The sequence below is a fragment of the Tursiops truncatus genome, chromosome 10 (genome assembly GCF_011762595.2).
Source record: "Tursiops truncatus isolate mTurTru1 chromosome 10, mTurTru1.mat.Y, whole genome shotgun sequence".
Classification (NCBI taxonomy): Eukaryota; Metazoa; Chordata; class Mammalia; order Artiodactyla; family Delphinidae; genus Tursiops; species Tursiops truncatus.
This window is the reverse complement of record NC_047043.1, coordinates 79400285-79415673: the sequence shown is the minus strand read 5'-3', so window position 1 is coordinate 79415673 and position 15389 is coordinate 79400285. Positions and strand designations below refer to the sequence as shown.

Below are 15389 nucleotides of genomic sequence, written 5' to 3'. Positions count from 1 at the left end.
GCCCGGATCCGTGGGGTTCGCAGCGGGCACGGGCGGGTCGGCCCGGATGGGCGCGGGGTTCGCGGCCCCCTGCGGGCGCTGCGGAGCGGCTCGGGCACCGGGGGCCCGCTGAACGCCGGAGTCGCCGCCGCAGAGAGAACTTGTGCCGGCGGCCATGTCCCGGCGCGGAGCCTAGTGCTGACCGGAGCCCCCGCTGGCCCGCCCGCGCCTGCGGTCGACCCGGACCTCGCAGCCCCAGCGCCGGGAGTTCGCTGCGCGCTCCAGACAAGATGGCGCGGCCGGTCCGGCGAGCGCTCGGGGCCCCGCGCCGCTCGCCTTGTCTTCTCCTCCACTGGCTGCTGCTGCTGCTGGTGCTACTTCGGCTGGAGCCCGCATCGGCCGCGGCTGGCCCGCGGGCGCCCTGCGCTGCCGCCTGCACTTGCGCTGGGGACTCGCTGGACTGCGGCGGGCGCGGGCTGGCGGCGCTGCCCGGGGACCTGCCCGTCTGGACGCGGAGCCTGTGAGTGCCGCCCTTTCCGTCCTCCCCGCGCCCCGGGACGCTGTCACTTGGGGACGGGGCGGCAGGGGTGTTTCCCCGGGAAAGGGGTGCGGATTGAGTTGCTTGTATGTGAAGTTGAATGAGCGGGAAAACTGTTCGCCTGGGATCGTAGTGGTGGTCCTTGGGGGTCCGGAGGAGAGAGGGCGTGCGTGCGAAGAAGTCGGGATGGGAAAAGCGTGCGTCTCGTGAGGATCTGGATGTGAGCGAGCGTGGGTCTTGGGGATCTGGAGGAGGAAAGTGTACCTCGTGGGGGGAAGGATGTGATCGAGCGTGGGATATGGGGTATGAAGGTGAGCGAGTGTGGGTCTTGAGGTTCTGGAGGAGAAGAAAGTGTCGTGGGGGTCTGGAGGTGAGTGAGCGTGGCTCCTGAAGGCCATCTGGGAGTTGGTGAGTGGGTGGGATTCTGGAGGTAAGAGAATGAGTAAAGAGTCAGGAGGTGAGGCTGTATGTCTGTGGGTGGAGAGTGGGAAACATCTGGAGGGGAGAGAGTGAGGAAGTCTGTCTGGGGGTCCCCGGGTGTTTCTTTTTTTCCCTTCTGTAACCCAACTCTCTGTTGTCTGAGCTGCTTGGCCTTCCAGTGGGTAATGAATGAAAGTGACTTTTGCCTCCAGTCTTCCATTTACATTATTTATTAGTGAGAGTGTGTGTAGCCGCCTCCTCATCTCCCCGGGACCTTGGTGGCCCGACTTGGCTCAGGCCCGGGGCAGAAGGACATCCTCTGAGTCCTTCCCTGGAGGACCCCCTGAGTTATCGGGCTTTGAGAGTTCTTGGAGATCTGTGACTGCTGGAAGTTGGTCCTTTTCCACCTGGTTGGCATTTTAGGGAACTGTGTTCCAGACCCTTCCTGTCTGTTCCCTAGGGGACCCATTGGGCTTGACGATCCAGTGGAGTGGGGCCCATCCTCTAGCATTTCTCCTCTATAAATGGTGCAAATTAGTTTTGGAGTATTGCTACTTTGGAAGAGAGTGCCAGACTCTGGGTTGATTTAAGCAGAGTGTGTTTTACCCGCAAGAGGCTCTTTTCTGTGCTGTCCAGATTTTGGCCTATCCGGACTTGGTGGGACACTTCTTACAGGAGGTTTGGCAGGAAAACAACAACACCACCACATTAGATTTCTGTAAACATGGTAGAATGTCATAGGCTTTAAAAATTTCTGACAAATCTAGTCCATGAGTCAAAATGCTGTCCAGTTATCAGTAATTAACATCTCTGCAGAACTGTTAGTACCTTCCAGAAGAGGCCTAGGTTGAATAGTTCTGCTTTTCAGTTGAATAATTGGACATCTTTCCTAGAATATAGAAGAGGCACAGTAGTAACCTCAGGCGGGACATTCACTGCTCAAAAAAGAGAAAGAAAACTGGTGACACCGGTTTTAACCAACACCTGTGGCTTGATCTAAGAACATGTGGTCTGGGAATCTGGTTGCCGTGAAGGGAAAGAAGGGAAGTTAATTCCTTTCTGACGTGAAGATCCTGTACCTTTGAGAGCGGGTCACAGATCTTTAACTTGGACCACGCTGCACATGGGTCACTAGTGATCAGTCCTACAGAGTTCTGAAACTGGACCGTTGACTTATGTGTAGGATTTCTCTTCAGTATTCTGCTGTTTCTTTGGAATCCCCTTAGGGAAGACCAGTGATCAAGGTGTGGGTTTTAACACAGGTGGTGGCTGTGTAAAGGTAGTGGGAGATGGAGCCCAGCGTTGTCATTAGGTAGTATTGTATTCAGTTGTGGTCGTCTTGGGTATTGTGGGTTTTCCTTTACATACTCTTAGTTTTTTAAAAAGTTAAATCATGTGGGTGGGATCAGACTAACATCTTAGGTGTTCACCTGTTGGAAGACTGACTGACTCCCAATGCCAGGTGTCAGTGGCATTGTGGGGAAGGCACTTAGTTCAGAAGTGGTGGCTTCCTGGAGAGGACAGGGTGTCCTCTGTTTTCACTTTCCTGTGGCCACAAGATCCACTTTGCCTTGCCCTTTAATTTCTGGAGCAAAACTACTGGTTGTTTGGAGGGCTTTCTGTCTGCCTAAGGAGTGACATTTCACAAGTCATAAATACCTTTAAAATTGCAGTCTTTTCTCTTTTCCTCACACAGTTGATGATTAGTAAATGCCAAACTGGCTGTTTTGAGCTTCAGTTAGGCTTGATTATACTGATGATGGTGTTAACGGATTTGATTTTAAGATATGAGTAGTATGGCTTCTGGTTAGTATGTGGCAATGTGGTATTCAGTACAGAATGTATATCCTTTGAAAAATGTTTGTGAAGTTTTTTTTTTTTTCTGATTAAAGAAAAAGCAAGCAAATGTGTTTTTATTTTTCCCTAGACTTCAGATTTCTCCATTTAAGTCATTAGTCTTAGTCTAAATTTTGCATCAGGATATTTATATCTTTTATATTCCTGGCTATGATTCAGTAAGACTTTAGGGGAGAAAGTCTCTGTCTATAATAGAATAAAATACCTTATAGTTTCACCACGTTTACACCCTCCGAGTCCATTGTGTCTAGAAAATGCTTTGAGCTAGTTTATAACCCCATGAACTAGATTTACTGCAGCTAGTTCAAACAATTTCAGGCTGTGGGTTTGAGATAGAAGGGGACCTGTGGGTTTATGGAATTTTTTTTTTTTTTTTTTTTTTTCTTTTGTAAACAGTGCATCTAATTTTGGAGTTGCTCCTAAGCCCCGCATAAGGAAAGTAAAACTCTTTAATAGTGGATGTAAATGCGGTTTGAATAGCAGAACTGGAATGGCGCTGGGAGAAAGGAAAATACGTTCATTCCCAGGGCCTGAGGATAACTTATTCAACACAATAACTTATAGTTGTAGTAGTTGAGCCATTACTTGAGTTTGCCGTCCCATTACGTAGGTGCGATTGGCCTTGTCCAACCAGCACATTCATAAATAGCTCCCAGCACTGCCACTCCCTATTCCAACTTCCCAGAACCTTAGAAGAAGTTGAACTTCTTAGAACTCAGATGTTTGCTTTCTTTGAAATTATTTTGGAGAACATGGCTTCAGAAGCTGTTTAAGACATGTTAAACACAATGTACCTTAGACTCTTCTCTGTGGCATGAAGTTGAGCACAGTATTGCTTGCTTACAGGGTCTGGCAGCTAGCTCAATGATGGCCTAATGGGATTGTGATAGGAAGGCAGGCAGGCCCTTGGAAGAGGAACAAATGATTCTCCTTCTCCGTGTGGAAGGAAGATGACATGGCATTCGGAAGCAAGGACATCCCTTAAAGGTCACCGAGTGTGGTTATTCTGAGTCACATTAAGACAACTGTATTGATTTGGGTCTCTTTGTATTTTGTCTCCCTTCGTGTTTGCAGTACCGAACCTGGGTGACTTAATCGAACCTCTGTTGGTTTGGGCACCAAATTGGTGCTTATGATTACATTAGAAAATAAACGCAGGTCCCTTGGTGGTTGCCATTGTAGTTGGGAAGCATAGAGGGCCTTTGTCTTTCAAATTTTACAGCTGTGCTGGAAGGCCCAGGTGTTGGGGTGTTGTGAATTAAGGGTTTGGAAAATATTTTCCATCCTGTTTATGCAAATTAGATTTAAAGTGCAGATGACCAAATTGTTCCAGAACCTAAGCTGAGATTCTTGTGTGTGTGTGTTTTTAAGAAGTAGATTCTTGTCTGGATTACCCCGAGGTCTTCTCTTCTGCCCATTTTCCTCTTTGAGTCTCGGTATCACTTAAGAAGAACTCAGCAGACCATGAGCATCTTCCGATTGGTGGGGGTGGGCAAAGCGTTTTTCTGAATAGGGACCCTTTCGAATACAGGGTAATGGGCAGAGAGAAAATCTGAAAAGTGCAAGTGCTTTTAAAGTTTTGGGCAGCTTTAGTCTGAGCTCAGAGTCCTTTTTTTTGCAACAAGTGTCACAAGCCTGGCCTCAATTCCCCTGCATGATGGAGCACTTATCTGTTAAGAGTTTTCTGACACTTTTTTTGAGTTAAGTGGAAGTCTGGGAAATGAAATTGGTTGCCTTTTTAAGGGACAGGATTTAAGTCCCTCTGATATGAAATTATGGCCGTAAAATCTAATTTTTGAGGACTGTGAAATTAGGAAGTGCCGGGAGACCCCCAGGGCCCAATACAAATGAACTGTGTTGGCCCATGGTGCCTCTTGCCTTTAGGGTACGTCAGGGCTGTTCTTGCTCCTCCTTTCCAAGAGACTGTGTTAAAAAGAAGCGTGCTTTCCTTTTCCGGAATTACACTGGGTCACCAGATTTCCCAACCTTTGGACTTTTGAATGTATTGTCGGCAGTAATTCTTCATCTCCAGAAAGATGACGATTCTGTGCAGAGTAATGAGAGCTGGTTCCCAGTGGATGTCCGGATGCGCGGGCCCGCCAGCCCTGCTCCAGGGGCCGCAAGTTTCTCTCCCTGCCGTGTTAATGCCTTGGCCTGAGTTCCCCACGCAGCCTTCCCTGAGCACGTTGGGATGGCCTCTGGCTGACCTTTTTCTCTCCCTCAAACACCACGCTCACAATGAAAGGGCCTCTCCCCCATTCTGCAGAGGTGTCTCCCTGGTGCAAAGGCTTTTCAGCATCCTCTCTTTCAGAGTGGACAGGAATGCGAGAGAGCTACTAGGGTTTTGTGTGACTTAACAATGCCCCCGGCCCAGTTCTGTGCACCTGCTGTAGCCCGGAAGGTCTGTTATCCGGGAAAGGAGGTTGTTTAAAATAGCCATTGGTTATTTTAAAAGTGACACCAGAGAGGGAAATCTGGGAAAGGGATTCGTAGAATTGAAAGTCGCTCAATAAGCAATCAGGGATGTTTGTGGTACCAAGGTCGTTGGCTTAAAACTCAAAGGGATTCCTCTGACTTACCCCATAAGTTGAAAGACTTCAAGTTTCAGGAGCAGGCCTGATTTTCAACGACTTGTGAATGAGTTTGGTGATATTAACTCATTGGGGACCTTCCCCCTCCTCAGCAACTGCAACTTGAAACCCTGGGGGTCTTTTAGAGCAGGGCTCTGGGCTGTGTTAATATTCAGAGCTGTTTACAATGGATGCAGTTTCAAAGGCTGAAGGCATTGTCTTGAGACAGGAGGGAGGAGAGGTGGGAGGAAAGTCCCCAGGCAGAGGAGGGGAAGTATCTAAAAATCTCCCATGTGCCCTGGCCGGTGGCGAATTTAGGAACCGTTAGCGGGGGTTTTTTAATGACTTAAGCATGGCATTGAACCTGTGGGTCCATTCCATCTACCTCCCGGCTTCAGTTCATGGTGTCTGTCAGTAATGTGGCTGTCTTCTGCCCATTAAAGTGTAGGAACCCGTCAGAAACTCAGATCTGTTTTTATGTCCTCACGGAAAGAAGTAGGACTTTGAAGACCAGAGGTTAAAATTTTCACAATAGTTAACCCTCTTGGAGTTATTTTTTTCTGTATAACTGCAGGGTTTAGAATAGTAGTCCAGACTTACCTAATAATTGGCCAATTGTAGGACTAAGGCTGAGAAATTTTCTACTGAAGAACCTGATAGACGATTGTTGCCATGAAGCAAAATTAATAGTTAAATCAGGATTACAGAAAAAATGAATATTGTGATTTGTCTGTGGTCTAATTGAAAGTTGCCAATTTGTACCCTGGTTTTGTTTTTTTATGGGCTTTTTTTTTGGTGGGGGCATGCTTATGAATTTTTCTTAGCCAAAGGCTTTATGCTTTAGTATAAACATACTATACTAGTATGTTTATATAATTTAATATTTTACGTGTGGTTTCAATATAAGTACTTTACGCATAATCTTCTGAAACGCAAGCTATAAACCCAGTCTGCTTATAAAAGTCGCTCGTTTTTTTTAATAAGCTGCTTCCCTATTTCCCTGTGTTTCGTGCTTTTCGTGTCCTGCCTTCAGGTGTTCTCTTTGTCCTCTGGGTGGGCCTTTGATGCCCGATTGTACCCTGGGTCTCGGGTTGGGTTATTGATGGGGAAAAGAGCCAGTGAGGGCAAAGCTTTCCTTCACTCTTACTCTGTTAATTATTTGGGTGCCTCATCCCTGCTGGTCACACCCAGTGCTCACCATTCACTGGGGAATAGTGATGAAGAGATTGGAAATTATTTCTAGGGTCCATTCCTGGCTCCACCACCCTACAGCTGTGTGTGTGATTTGTGGTGAACCTCTTCCCTTTGTCTCTCAAAAGGGGATCATAATATTCTATCTTAAGCTGCTGTGAAGACTAAGTTAGGTGACACGTGTATTCAGCCCAGTCCAGTGTGAATCAGTCACCTCAGGCTGAGGCCCCAGTAACTCACGTTTTGCATCCTCTCATGGCAAGTCTCTCCAAGTCAGAGTTCCTGGTGACAGAGGCTTCCTGGGAAAAGTTTACTTTTCTGATAATGAAGATCTCTTTTGGCGTAAGCAGGTGGCAGGGCTCACAACCCAAACAGCCTTCTGCCGTGAAGTTTTTGGTGGTGTGTATAGAGTAAAACTTTATGTGCCCTTGGGAAGCTCAGACAAATTCAGGGGGGAAGCTATGAACAGTTGCAAAAAATTATATGAATTATGCAATTAGCAAAAATGATTGAGGTGGTTTATAAATGTATTCCAGTTGTGCAAATACTTCTGTCTACTGAACATTACCCTTCTGGGAGGTGGGGTATGGGAAGGAGGCCGGGAAGTGAGAGGCCCTTAAACTAATAATTTTATCCCATTATTTCCCAGGGTTTCATTGAAACTGAGCCCTATGAGATGCTCGGTCAATTGCTTGGAAACATGCAGATGTGCTCTTCCAATCAAGGGTTAGGTTGCAGGCTGGGGCCGGCTGAATCCTGCGCTGTACCCACTTCTCTTTGGAAATGTTTGGGGGAGGAGGTGTGAGGGGAGATGATTGTGGGGTTGTGTGCAGAGAGCTGGAGAGCTCTGACATTTTTCGTTTGTTTTGGTTTGTTTGCCATTGTACAGTAACTTTGTAGGGGACACGGGCAGTGAGCACAGGGTCATCTGAGGAATCTGGCAAGGATGCCACCTGAAAAGCCATTTGCTTTTGCTCATGCACCTGTACCTGCATCCCTTCCCCCGTGAATGGCCATGATTCACAGCCTTGCCCACATGAACGGCTACGATTGTTTGCGTCTTTATTACTATTTAATCTAGCATAACCGGTAAAGCCCATTGTGTGAACAACCAATCCGTTCATCTCTGCAAGTCCTAATACATCTTAGTTTCCTTATGAACCAGGATGCAGGTTCCAATCACTGCTTGTTCAGTTTATTTTGGCAAAAGGTGGCATTCAGAGAGTTTAAAGAAAGCATGGCCTGTCTCTTTTTAAGCACTTTGCATTGATTATTCTTTAAACTTTTATGGTGCCCAGGTCTCTAATCTTTTATGATCTGCAAATATTTTTTTTCTCAAGTTGTCTTATTATTAGGAAGAAAATGAATGGAATGGGTGAGGGTTTGCCCTGCAGTAGAGTTGCCTAAATGCTAAGAAACAAGATAATGGGGTTTTTTTTTTTGCTGATTAAAAACAAATCACACAACTTCATCTTCTAAGACTGCTTTATACAGCATTTATAAAGTGTCACCCTCCCCCACCTCCACTTCCTCACTTCCTGTCCTTTGCTCCTTCCACCAGTTTATAATTTGCCATTCAAGTAATGTGGCGCTTATCTTGGCCAGGACATACGTTGCACTGATAAATTCTTCCTCGCTGGTTTACCGTACTTGATGATAGCCTGTTAGATACAATGAGAAGAATTGAGCACTTTAGAACTGGAGAATGGATAATCTCACTTTAGTTCCAAATTTTGTAGTGGCCTTGCTCTTCGTTTGAAAGCATTTGTACCCCCAGCAGTGGCACTTTGGGCTGGATGAAAAGACAGTGACACACGGGGCTCTGCCTGGGGAGTGACAGCTACTCACTGACTGGCAGTTCCCCCTCCCCTCCCCTCCCCTCCCCCTCCCCTCCCCCTCCCCTCCCCCTCCCTCCCCTCCCCCCTCCCTCCCCTCCCCCCTCCCTCCCCTCCCCCCTCCCTCCCCCTCCCCTCCCCCCTCCCCTCCCCTCCCTCCCCTCCCCTCCCCCTCCCTCCCCTCCCCTCCCCCTCCCTCCCCTCCCCCTCCCCCTCCCTCCCCTCCCCCTCCCCCTCCCTCCCCTCCCCCACCCCTGCCCCTCCCCCCTCATCTCCCCCCTCATTATTTATTTTTGGCTGCATTGGGTCTTCTCTTGCTGCGCCTGGGTTTTCTCTAGTTGTGGCAAGCGGGGACTGCTCTTCTTTGTGGTGTGTGGGCTTCTCATTTCAGTGGCTTCTCTTTGTTGCAGAGCGTGGGCTGTAGGTGCACGGGCTCAGTAGTTGTTGCTCCCGACATGTAGGATCTTCCCAGACCAGGGCTCAAGCCCGTGTCCCTTGCATTGGCAGGCAGATTATTAACCACTGCGCCACCAGGGAAGTCCCACAGCTTCTCTTTCTAGTGAGGGAAAGATCTGAAAAGTCTGATTTAAAAAGAAAAAAATTCTGAATTAATGGAACATTAGATATGCAGCCAAGAACTTAAAAAACTAAGTCACTTATGTTGGTATAGGGTGTTTTTTCTTACCTTTTTATTAGGGAGATTACAGGCATCTACACAAGGGGACAGAATAATGTAACGCATTTTATGTACCATCCCCAGCGTCAACAAATAGCCGCTTATGGCTCCTTTTTATTAAATTTTTTATAAAATTTTTAAAAGTTACTTTCCAATTACAGTTATTGTGAAATATTGGCTATAATCCCTGAGTTGTACAATACATCCTTGAGCCTATCTTGTACCCAGTAGTTTGTACCTCTCATTCCCCCACCCCATATATTGTCACCCCCCAACTGGTAACCGCTAGTTTGTTCTCTAAGTCTGAGTCTGCTGCTTTTTTGTTATATTCCTTAGTTTGTTGTATTTTTTAGATTCCATGTGTAAGTGATATCATACAGTATTTGTTTTTCTCTGTCTGACGTATTTCACTGAGCATAATGCCCTCCAAGTCCATCCACGTTGCTGCAAATGGCGAATTTTGTTCTTTTTTGTTGCTGAATAGTATTCCAGTGTGTGTGTGTGTGTGTGTGTGTGTGTGTGTGTGTGTGTATCATATCTTCTTTATCCATTCATCTATTGATGGGCACTTAGGTTGTTTCCGTATGTTGGCAGTTTAAGTAATACTGCTGTGAACACTGGGGTGCATGTATCTTTTTGAATTAGTCTTTTTGCTTTTTCGGATACGTACCCAGGAGTGGGGTTGCTGGGTCGTATGGTAATTCTATTCTTAGTTTTTTGAGCCGCCTACATACTGTTTTCCACAGTGGCTGCACCAGTTTACATTCCCACCAGCAGTGCACCAGGGTTCCCTTTGCTCCACACCCTCCCCAGCTTTTTTTATTTGTGTTCTTCTTGGTGATAATGGCTCCTCTTGTTTGAGCTATGCCTTAATACACTTGTCCCCTTCCATTTGGAAACAGATCCAAGCATATCACTTCATCTGTAAATGTATAGGTTTTTAAAAATGAAGATATAAGTATTTTTTGAGAAAATTTCAATTTCATTTCATTCACTGTGGGGTGGTTTAAAGAAATGTGAACTTGGACAGCCTTGGGGGAAAAAATCAGCATTTATTTTGAGTCTGTTTCTTCCAAAGGGAATTGTGGTAAGCTATACATTTAAAGAATGTTTATTGAGTGCATACTGTGTACACTCTTAATTTATATGTTCTCAGAATACAGTTTTTCTCTCTCTTGTGGGAGGTACTTAGAAAGTTCTTTTGTGCTAGAGTCCTTTGCCAGAAATGGGTAATTCTGAGGAACTCTCATCTCTCCCCATGTAGCTCTTAATTGGGCGGTTTCTACTATGCTGTTAATTGTTGATTAGAATCCTTTAGCGAACAAACATAATTCCGAATGGGTCATTTAAAAAGTGATATTTCAGATATTGTTGGTTAATAGAGGGGTAATTAGCCATTGGTTGTAGTTAAGTCATGAGTCTGAATTGAGTTAACTATTGTTTACTTTGTAAGGCCTGACCCTCCAGCTGTGGCTACTTGAGGCTGCTTTAAATAGAGTTGGAGGCACCCTGGAAGAAAATCCCCCAAAAGCAAAGAACTACAGTCCTGGAACCCTCTGTGCTTGATTTAAACTTCACACAGATTTGAAAATGCTTTTCTTCAAGTAGCTGCAGAATGCTTTGGTTTTGTTTTGTCAAAGTCCATAGTTTAATTTCTCCACAGCCTGTTACTTTGTTGGTTAGGAGAGCCTTTTAGGACAGATTTCATGGTGGTTGCAGCTTAATTAGGAATCCAAATGGGAGTTACATAGTCATTCACTTTATCAAAGTCTGTGGAATGATTTCCATATTCTGTTTCTGAAAATCGAATTCTGTGTAGATTATGTAGTCTTCGTTGGTTTTAAATGCTGTCCAACACGGTCAGGTTAAACTCATGGTTGTTTTAAGCTTAATTAAATTGATATCATATTTGATTAGATACCATCTTACGTGGATACTGTGTTTAGGAAAGTGGAAACACAGTCCAAAGGGTTTAAGAAAGATTTAACAGGGGAGGAGGTGCAGGGTGGGGGGTACTTAGAATTGAGAAATTCTGACTGAGTTTAATTTCAGTTTTGTAAGTTAGGAGAAATTCATTCTTTCATCTGATTTCAGCAGTGTGATACCTTGGTCCAGCAACATGCATCTTGCTTATATTTTAATTTTTTTTTTTTTTAATTAAAAACATTTTTTTTTTTCCTGTGATTTCCTCCCTCCACCTGGGCTGGTGTGAGTTTCTGGCACACAAGCTCCCAGTGCTTGCAAAACTTATAAACAGCCAGAAGAGCTTGTTGCTTCCAGGAAGTTGGTTGTTGATCCAGCAACGTGATGGATGCAGAAGCCGCAGCTCAAATGGGATGGGGTTTCCTTTCGTCTTGGGAGGAGAGGAGATCCAGAAAGCGATCTGAAATGTTTTATAGCTCTTGAGGTCTGCCTCATCCCAAATTCCTTTGAATGTTTTCTCAGATTCGGTGTCTGTGTGGGACTCTTGGCCACAGTGGTTTGGCCTCATCGATGGTTGTGTTCTGTCCAAGAGAAAAATCTTCTATGGAGCTTTTTGGATTCTTTCACAAGTTCATTTGAAACAGTACTGTGAATTGATTAAATTATAGTACATTCCAGACTGTCCTAAAATAAAGACTTGCTGAACTCAAATATTTTTTTGTGGGGGGGGACTGTCTAGGGAACTTTATTATATGTGAAATCTGGGAGCTCAGTGTATCTTTCTGGGCAGAAATGAGCCCACATTTTCAAGAACCCCTTCGTAAAGGGGTTCTTGACCAAAGAGGGCTAAAAATTATTGACCTAAAAGGAAAAAAAAATAGTTGTCTTAAAGCTGTGAAGGCAGGAATGTGGATGGATGGAAAAGAGCCCATGGCTGGGTATCAGGAGACTTTGGGGTTTTGTCCCAGCTCTGCCCCTGATTGGCAGTGTGACCTTGAGCTGATCAGTTAATTTCCTTTCTGTAAAGGGGTTGTATGACTTCTACATACATACAGGTATATGAGTCTATCCGAATTGAAACAAAGAAGGAATAAACTGACTACTCATTGGCTGGTAAGAATCAGTCAATGGATCTGTGTGTCTAGGATACTTACCTAAAAGTCACCTTTGCATATTTGGTGTTTCTGAGTGGAATCCTCAGATGGGAAACATGGATTTCCATGTTTCCAGCAGAGGGAAACATGGTGTGCTTGGGGGACTCTCAGTGAGGGAGTTAATGCAGGGGGCAAATACCCCACCGTATTTCTTTCTTTGATCGTTGCCTCTTTTTCCCTCTGACCTGAAGAAAACTATGGAAGCTGGCGCAGACCTACTTTAGATCTTCAATTTAGCTTTTTAAGATCTTAGGTCACAAAAGGCAAATAAATTGAGGGCCTGTTTTTTCAAGAGTCACTTATCTCTGCCTTTCTTAGGGCCACTGCAGGCAGCATCTCTCTCAAGTGGGCCTTCATTGCGTAGTTCTGACGAGTGAAGTTGTAGGTGGTGTTGATAAGCTGCCTGAAGTGAGTAGGTGAGCCACCTATAGCCGATTCACTAGGAATCGCCTGAGGAAGGGCAGCTACACACCACTTCATCAGTCCTCTCTGAGCTGGTTCGCCATTGACAACGTGCAGGGAACGTGGTGGGTATCAGCGTAGCCTTTAACCCTTTCACCAGGGAGCTCTTTTGAGGTTGCCTTTCAAGGTGGAAACTCAACAGCTTAATATGTACAGTCCAGGGGCTTGAGTTCTCCAATTTTGAAGTCTTTCTCGTACTCTTTTTTTTGGTCAAGTTCATACCAAGTGACCCATCTGCCTGGGTCTTCATTGGTTCCCTCTTGGTCAAACGCTGGTCTTGAAAATTGTGGTCCCTGTCACAATTGGACTCCTTAGAAGACTTTGTCGTGCCGAGCCTGGGAGCTTTTATTTTCTGTGTCCTGAATATCCACCTTTCTTCCACGTGGAGTTTGTGCCGTCAGTGGAATCCCTTGGGCTTTTCTTCCCCTTCCGCTCATTCTTTGTCATGTACACTTTCGTAAGGTGGAACCTTTGGATTTTTCTCTCTTTTTTTTCTTTAGAACTAGTTCTTGGAATCTGGAACCTTGTTTGGGGCTACAGCTAAAATGCAGTGAAGTTAGAGGCACAATTAGTGGTTTAGAACTTCCGGACAGGAAGTTTAACAAGAGTTAGGGACTACTTTAGGACTAAAGGAAATGGTCCAAAGAACTAGACTTTCATTTTTTTAATATTCTCCCTTTAAGATCTAAAGGTGGCCTTTGCCCATGTGCTTTCTGAGATCAAAATAGGTCAAATAGTCCCCCCACTCTTCCACAAGCTTCTTTTGTCAACATTAGACACTCTCTCTGTTATTCGCTTGACTTTGTTCCGATGAATTTATTATTTCTATCTTGTCCTCTCCCAGAGGAAAGCGTCTCTCTGGTTAGGTGAGTTTTCACACATCCCTGTCTCTTTTTCTCCACTTAGACTTGAAAGCAGCAGGATTGTTCACTTCCATGTACCCAGGAATCCTTGATAATTGTTTGTTTGTTGCCCGATAGCTCTCCTTCTTGGGGCTTGGTGCACCTTTTTTCTGGGCGGAAAGGATCCCAGGTTTTCACTGTGTCTGGAAAGCGTTCTGTAATTTACCCTCCAAGTGTGATTACTCCTAATTGACCTGTGCTGAGGACTTAACAAAAGGGTTTTTTGGAGTTGAGATATAAGGAGTAAAAGGCCATTTTCTTTGTGCTGAAGATCTGTTTTCCCGTGAAGAGCCAGCTGATGGGTAAAGGGATGAATTCAGGCGCTTTCTTCAATCGTGGTACTTCCTGTAGCGGGAACCTTCGGGAGAACGCATAGCTTGCGTTTTGTCTGAATTTATATGTTGAAGAGCACTTTTGCAGAGAATATTTGACCTAAAACAAAAATTATGGATGGGCCTCCCTTCCTTTACCCTTTACCCTTATTTTCTACTCTCTGCTTGAGAACCACTTCAAAGAATCAGATGTGTTGGTGCCAGACGCCATGCAGTTATTGTTAAAAGAATTTGGAAATATAATTGAAAACAAACTTTGTTGAGCAGAGCAGATCTAGGCGAGTTCTTACTTTGAGGGAGAAGGGAATTCCAAGTTTTTGCTCTATTTGGAGCTGATGTCTCTGAACACTTGTTCTGCGAGATGAATCATCTGTGAATTCTACATCTGGGAGTTATATATTGGGAAATGGCATTCTTTTTAAATGTAGAAGAAACACAAAAGCTTAAAGTTACATTGTAGTTGGAAAATTCTAGTCAGAGTTTTAAAAAATGAGCACTGAGGTGAAATTGGCAGAATGATTGGACATGAGCTTGTGATCCCTGAAATAGACATGCCCATATTTGGAAAGCAATATGACGGCCACACTTATTTACTGAGACCCCTCCCTTTGTTTTGAGACAGATGACATTTAAAAAAAGTTTTATAAACATCAACTTATCAGAATCATTAGTTAAGGCAAATGTGACATGAGAGTCTGAATTTATTTTAGCATTTGTCTTGAACTTTTAAAGTTTAAGCTGTGTTAACCCATGAAAAGGCCAGAACAGTGCAGCATTTCAGGATCTACTGGGGAAGATAATACTGTGTTCCTGTCCTCTACAAAGCCCCCTTCATGTCACATGTGTGATGATGGGGGTGTTGGTGGTGGAGATGAGGCAGCCATGCTTTTAGGTGGCACAGTGGTAGCAGTGGTGGTGCTTATGTCTACCGTCCTGGGTGACTTTGGGCAGTTTACTTAGCTTCCCTCTGACTCCGTTCCCTCTAACGTTAAATGAGGATAATCATAGTGCCCACCTCACTCAACTTGTTATGAGGACAAAATTGAAATACTTTATAATTGTTAGAAGGGGGCCCAACACATAGCAGTAAGTTTGTGTTTTTGCATCAGGACACATGGACATGCACTCATTTAATTGTCATCTTCACTCTGTGAAATATCTTATGTCTTTGTTATGCCCGAGGCCCAGAGTGGTTGAATAACCTGCCCAGAATCTTGCACCTTTCCAGAGTTAGAACCCACACCCGACTCTACATAGCGGTAGTTAGAAAGAATACAGTAAGGCTGGCGTTGTCTGCTTTCTTGTGTTTCTCTTGCCTCCCTTTCAAGTTTCTGAATTCCTTGAGGCCTGTGATTGGCCGATCACCTCCTTGGTGGCCTGAAGCACCTAACACTTAGTTCTATGGACGGTGCTCCCTAAATGGTGTCTAGAAGCGCACGTGTCTTCGTTGGCAGGCTGGTGTGTCAGCATCCATTTCTGTGTGCCCCTTTGGTGCAGGGGGTGGCACCCTGCGCGTATGTCTCGCCATCTGTTGTTTATTGTTTCTGCGA

The 15389-nt window shown here is 45.1% G+C and overlaps 1 protein-coding gene across 2 annotated transcripts in view; it reads left to right on the top strand.

Moving 5' to 3' along the window:
- Window positions 1-269: 269 nt before the first annotated feature.
- Window positions 270-15389, top strand: part of LRIG1 (leucine rich repeats and immunoglobulin like domains 1) — a 120932-nt gene continuing 105812 nt past the window's right edge. For both annotated transcript variants that reach the window (XM_073787524.1, XM_033865258.2), the window contains exon 1: window positions 270-499. In XM_073787524.1, coding sequence (XP_073643625.1) covers window positions 270-499 — 230 coding nt within the window. The remainder of the gene's footprint in view (window positions 500-15389) is intronic.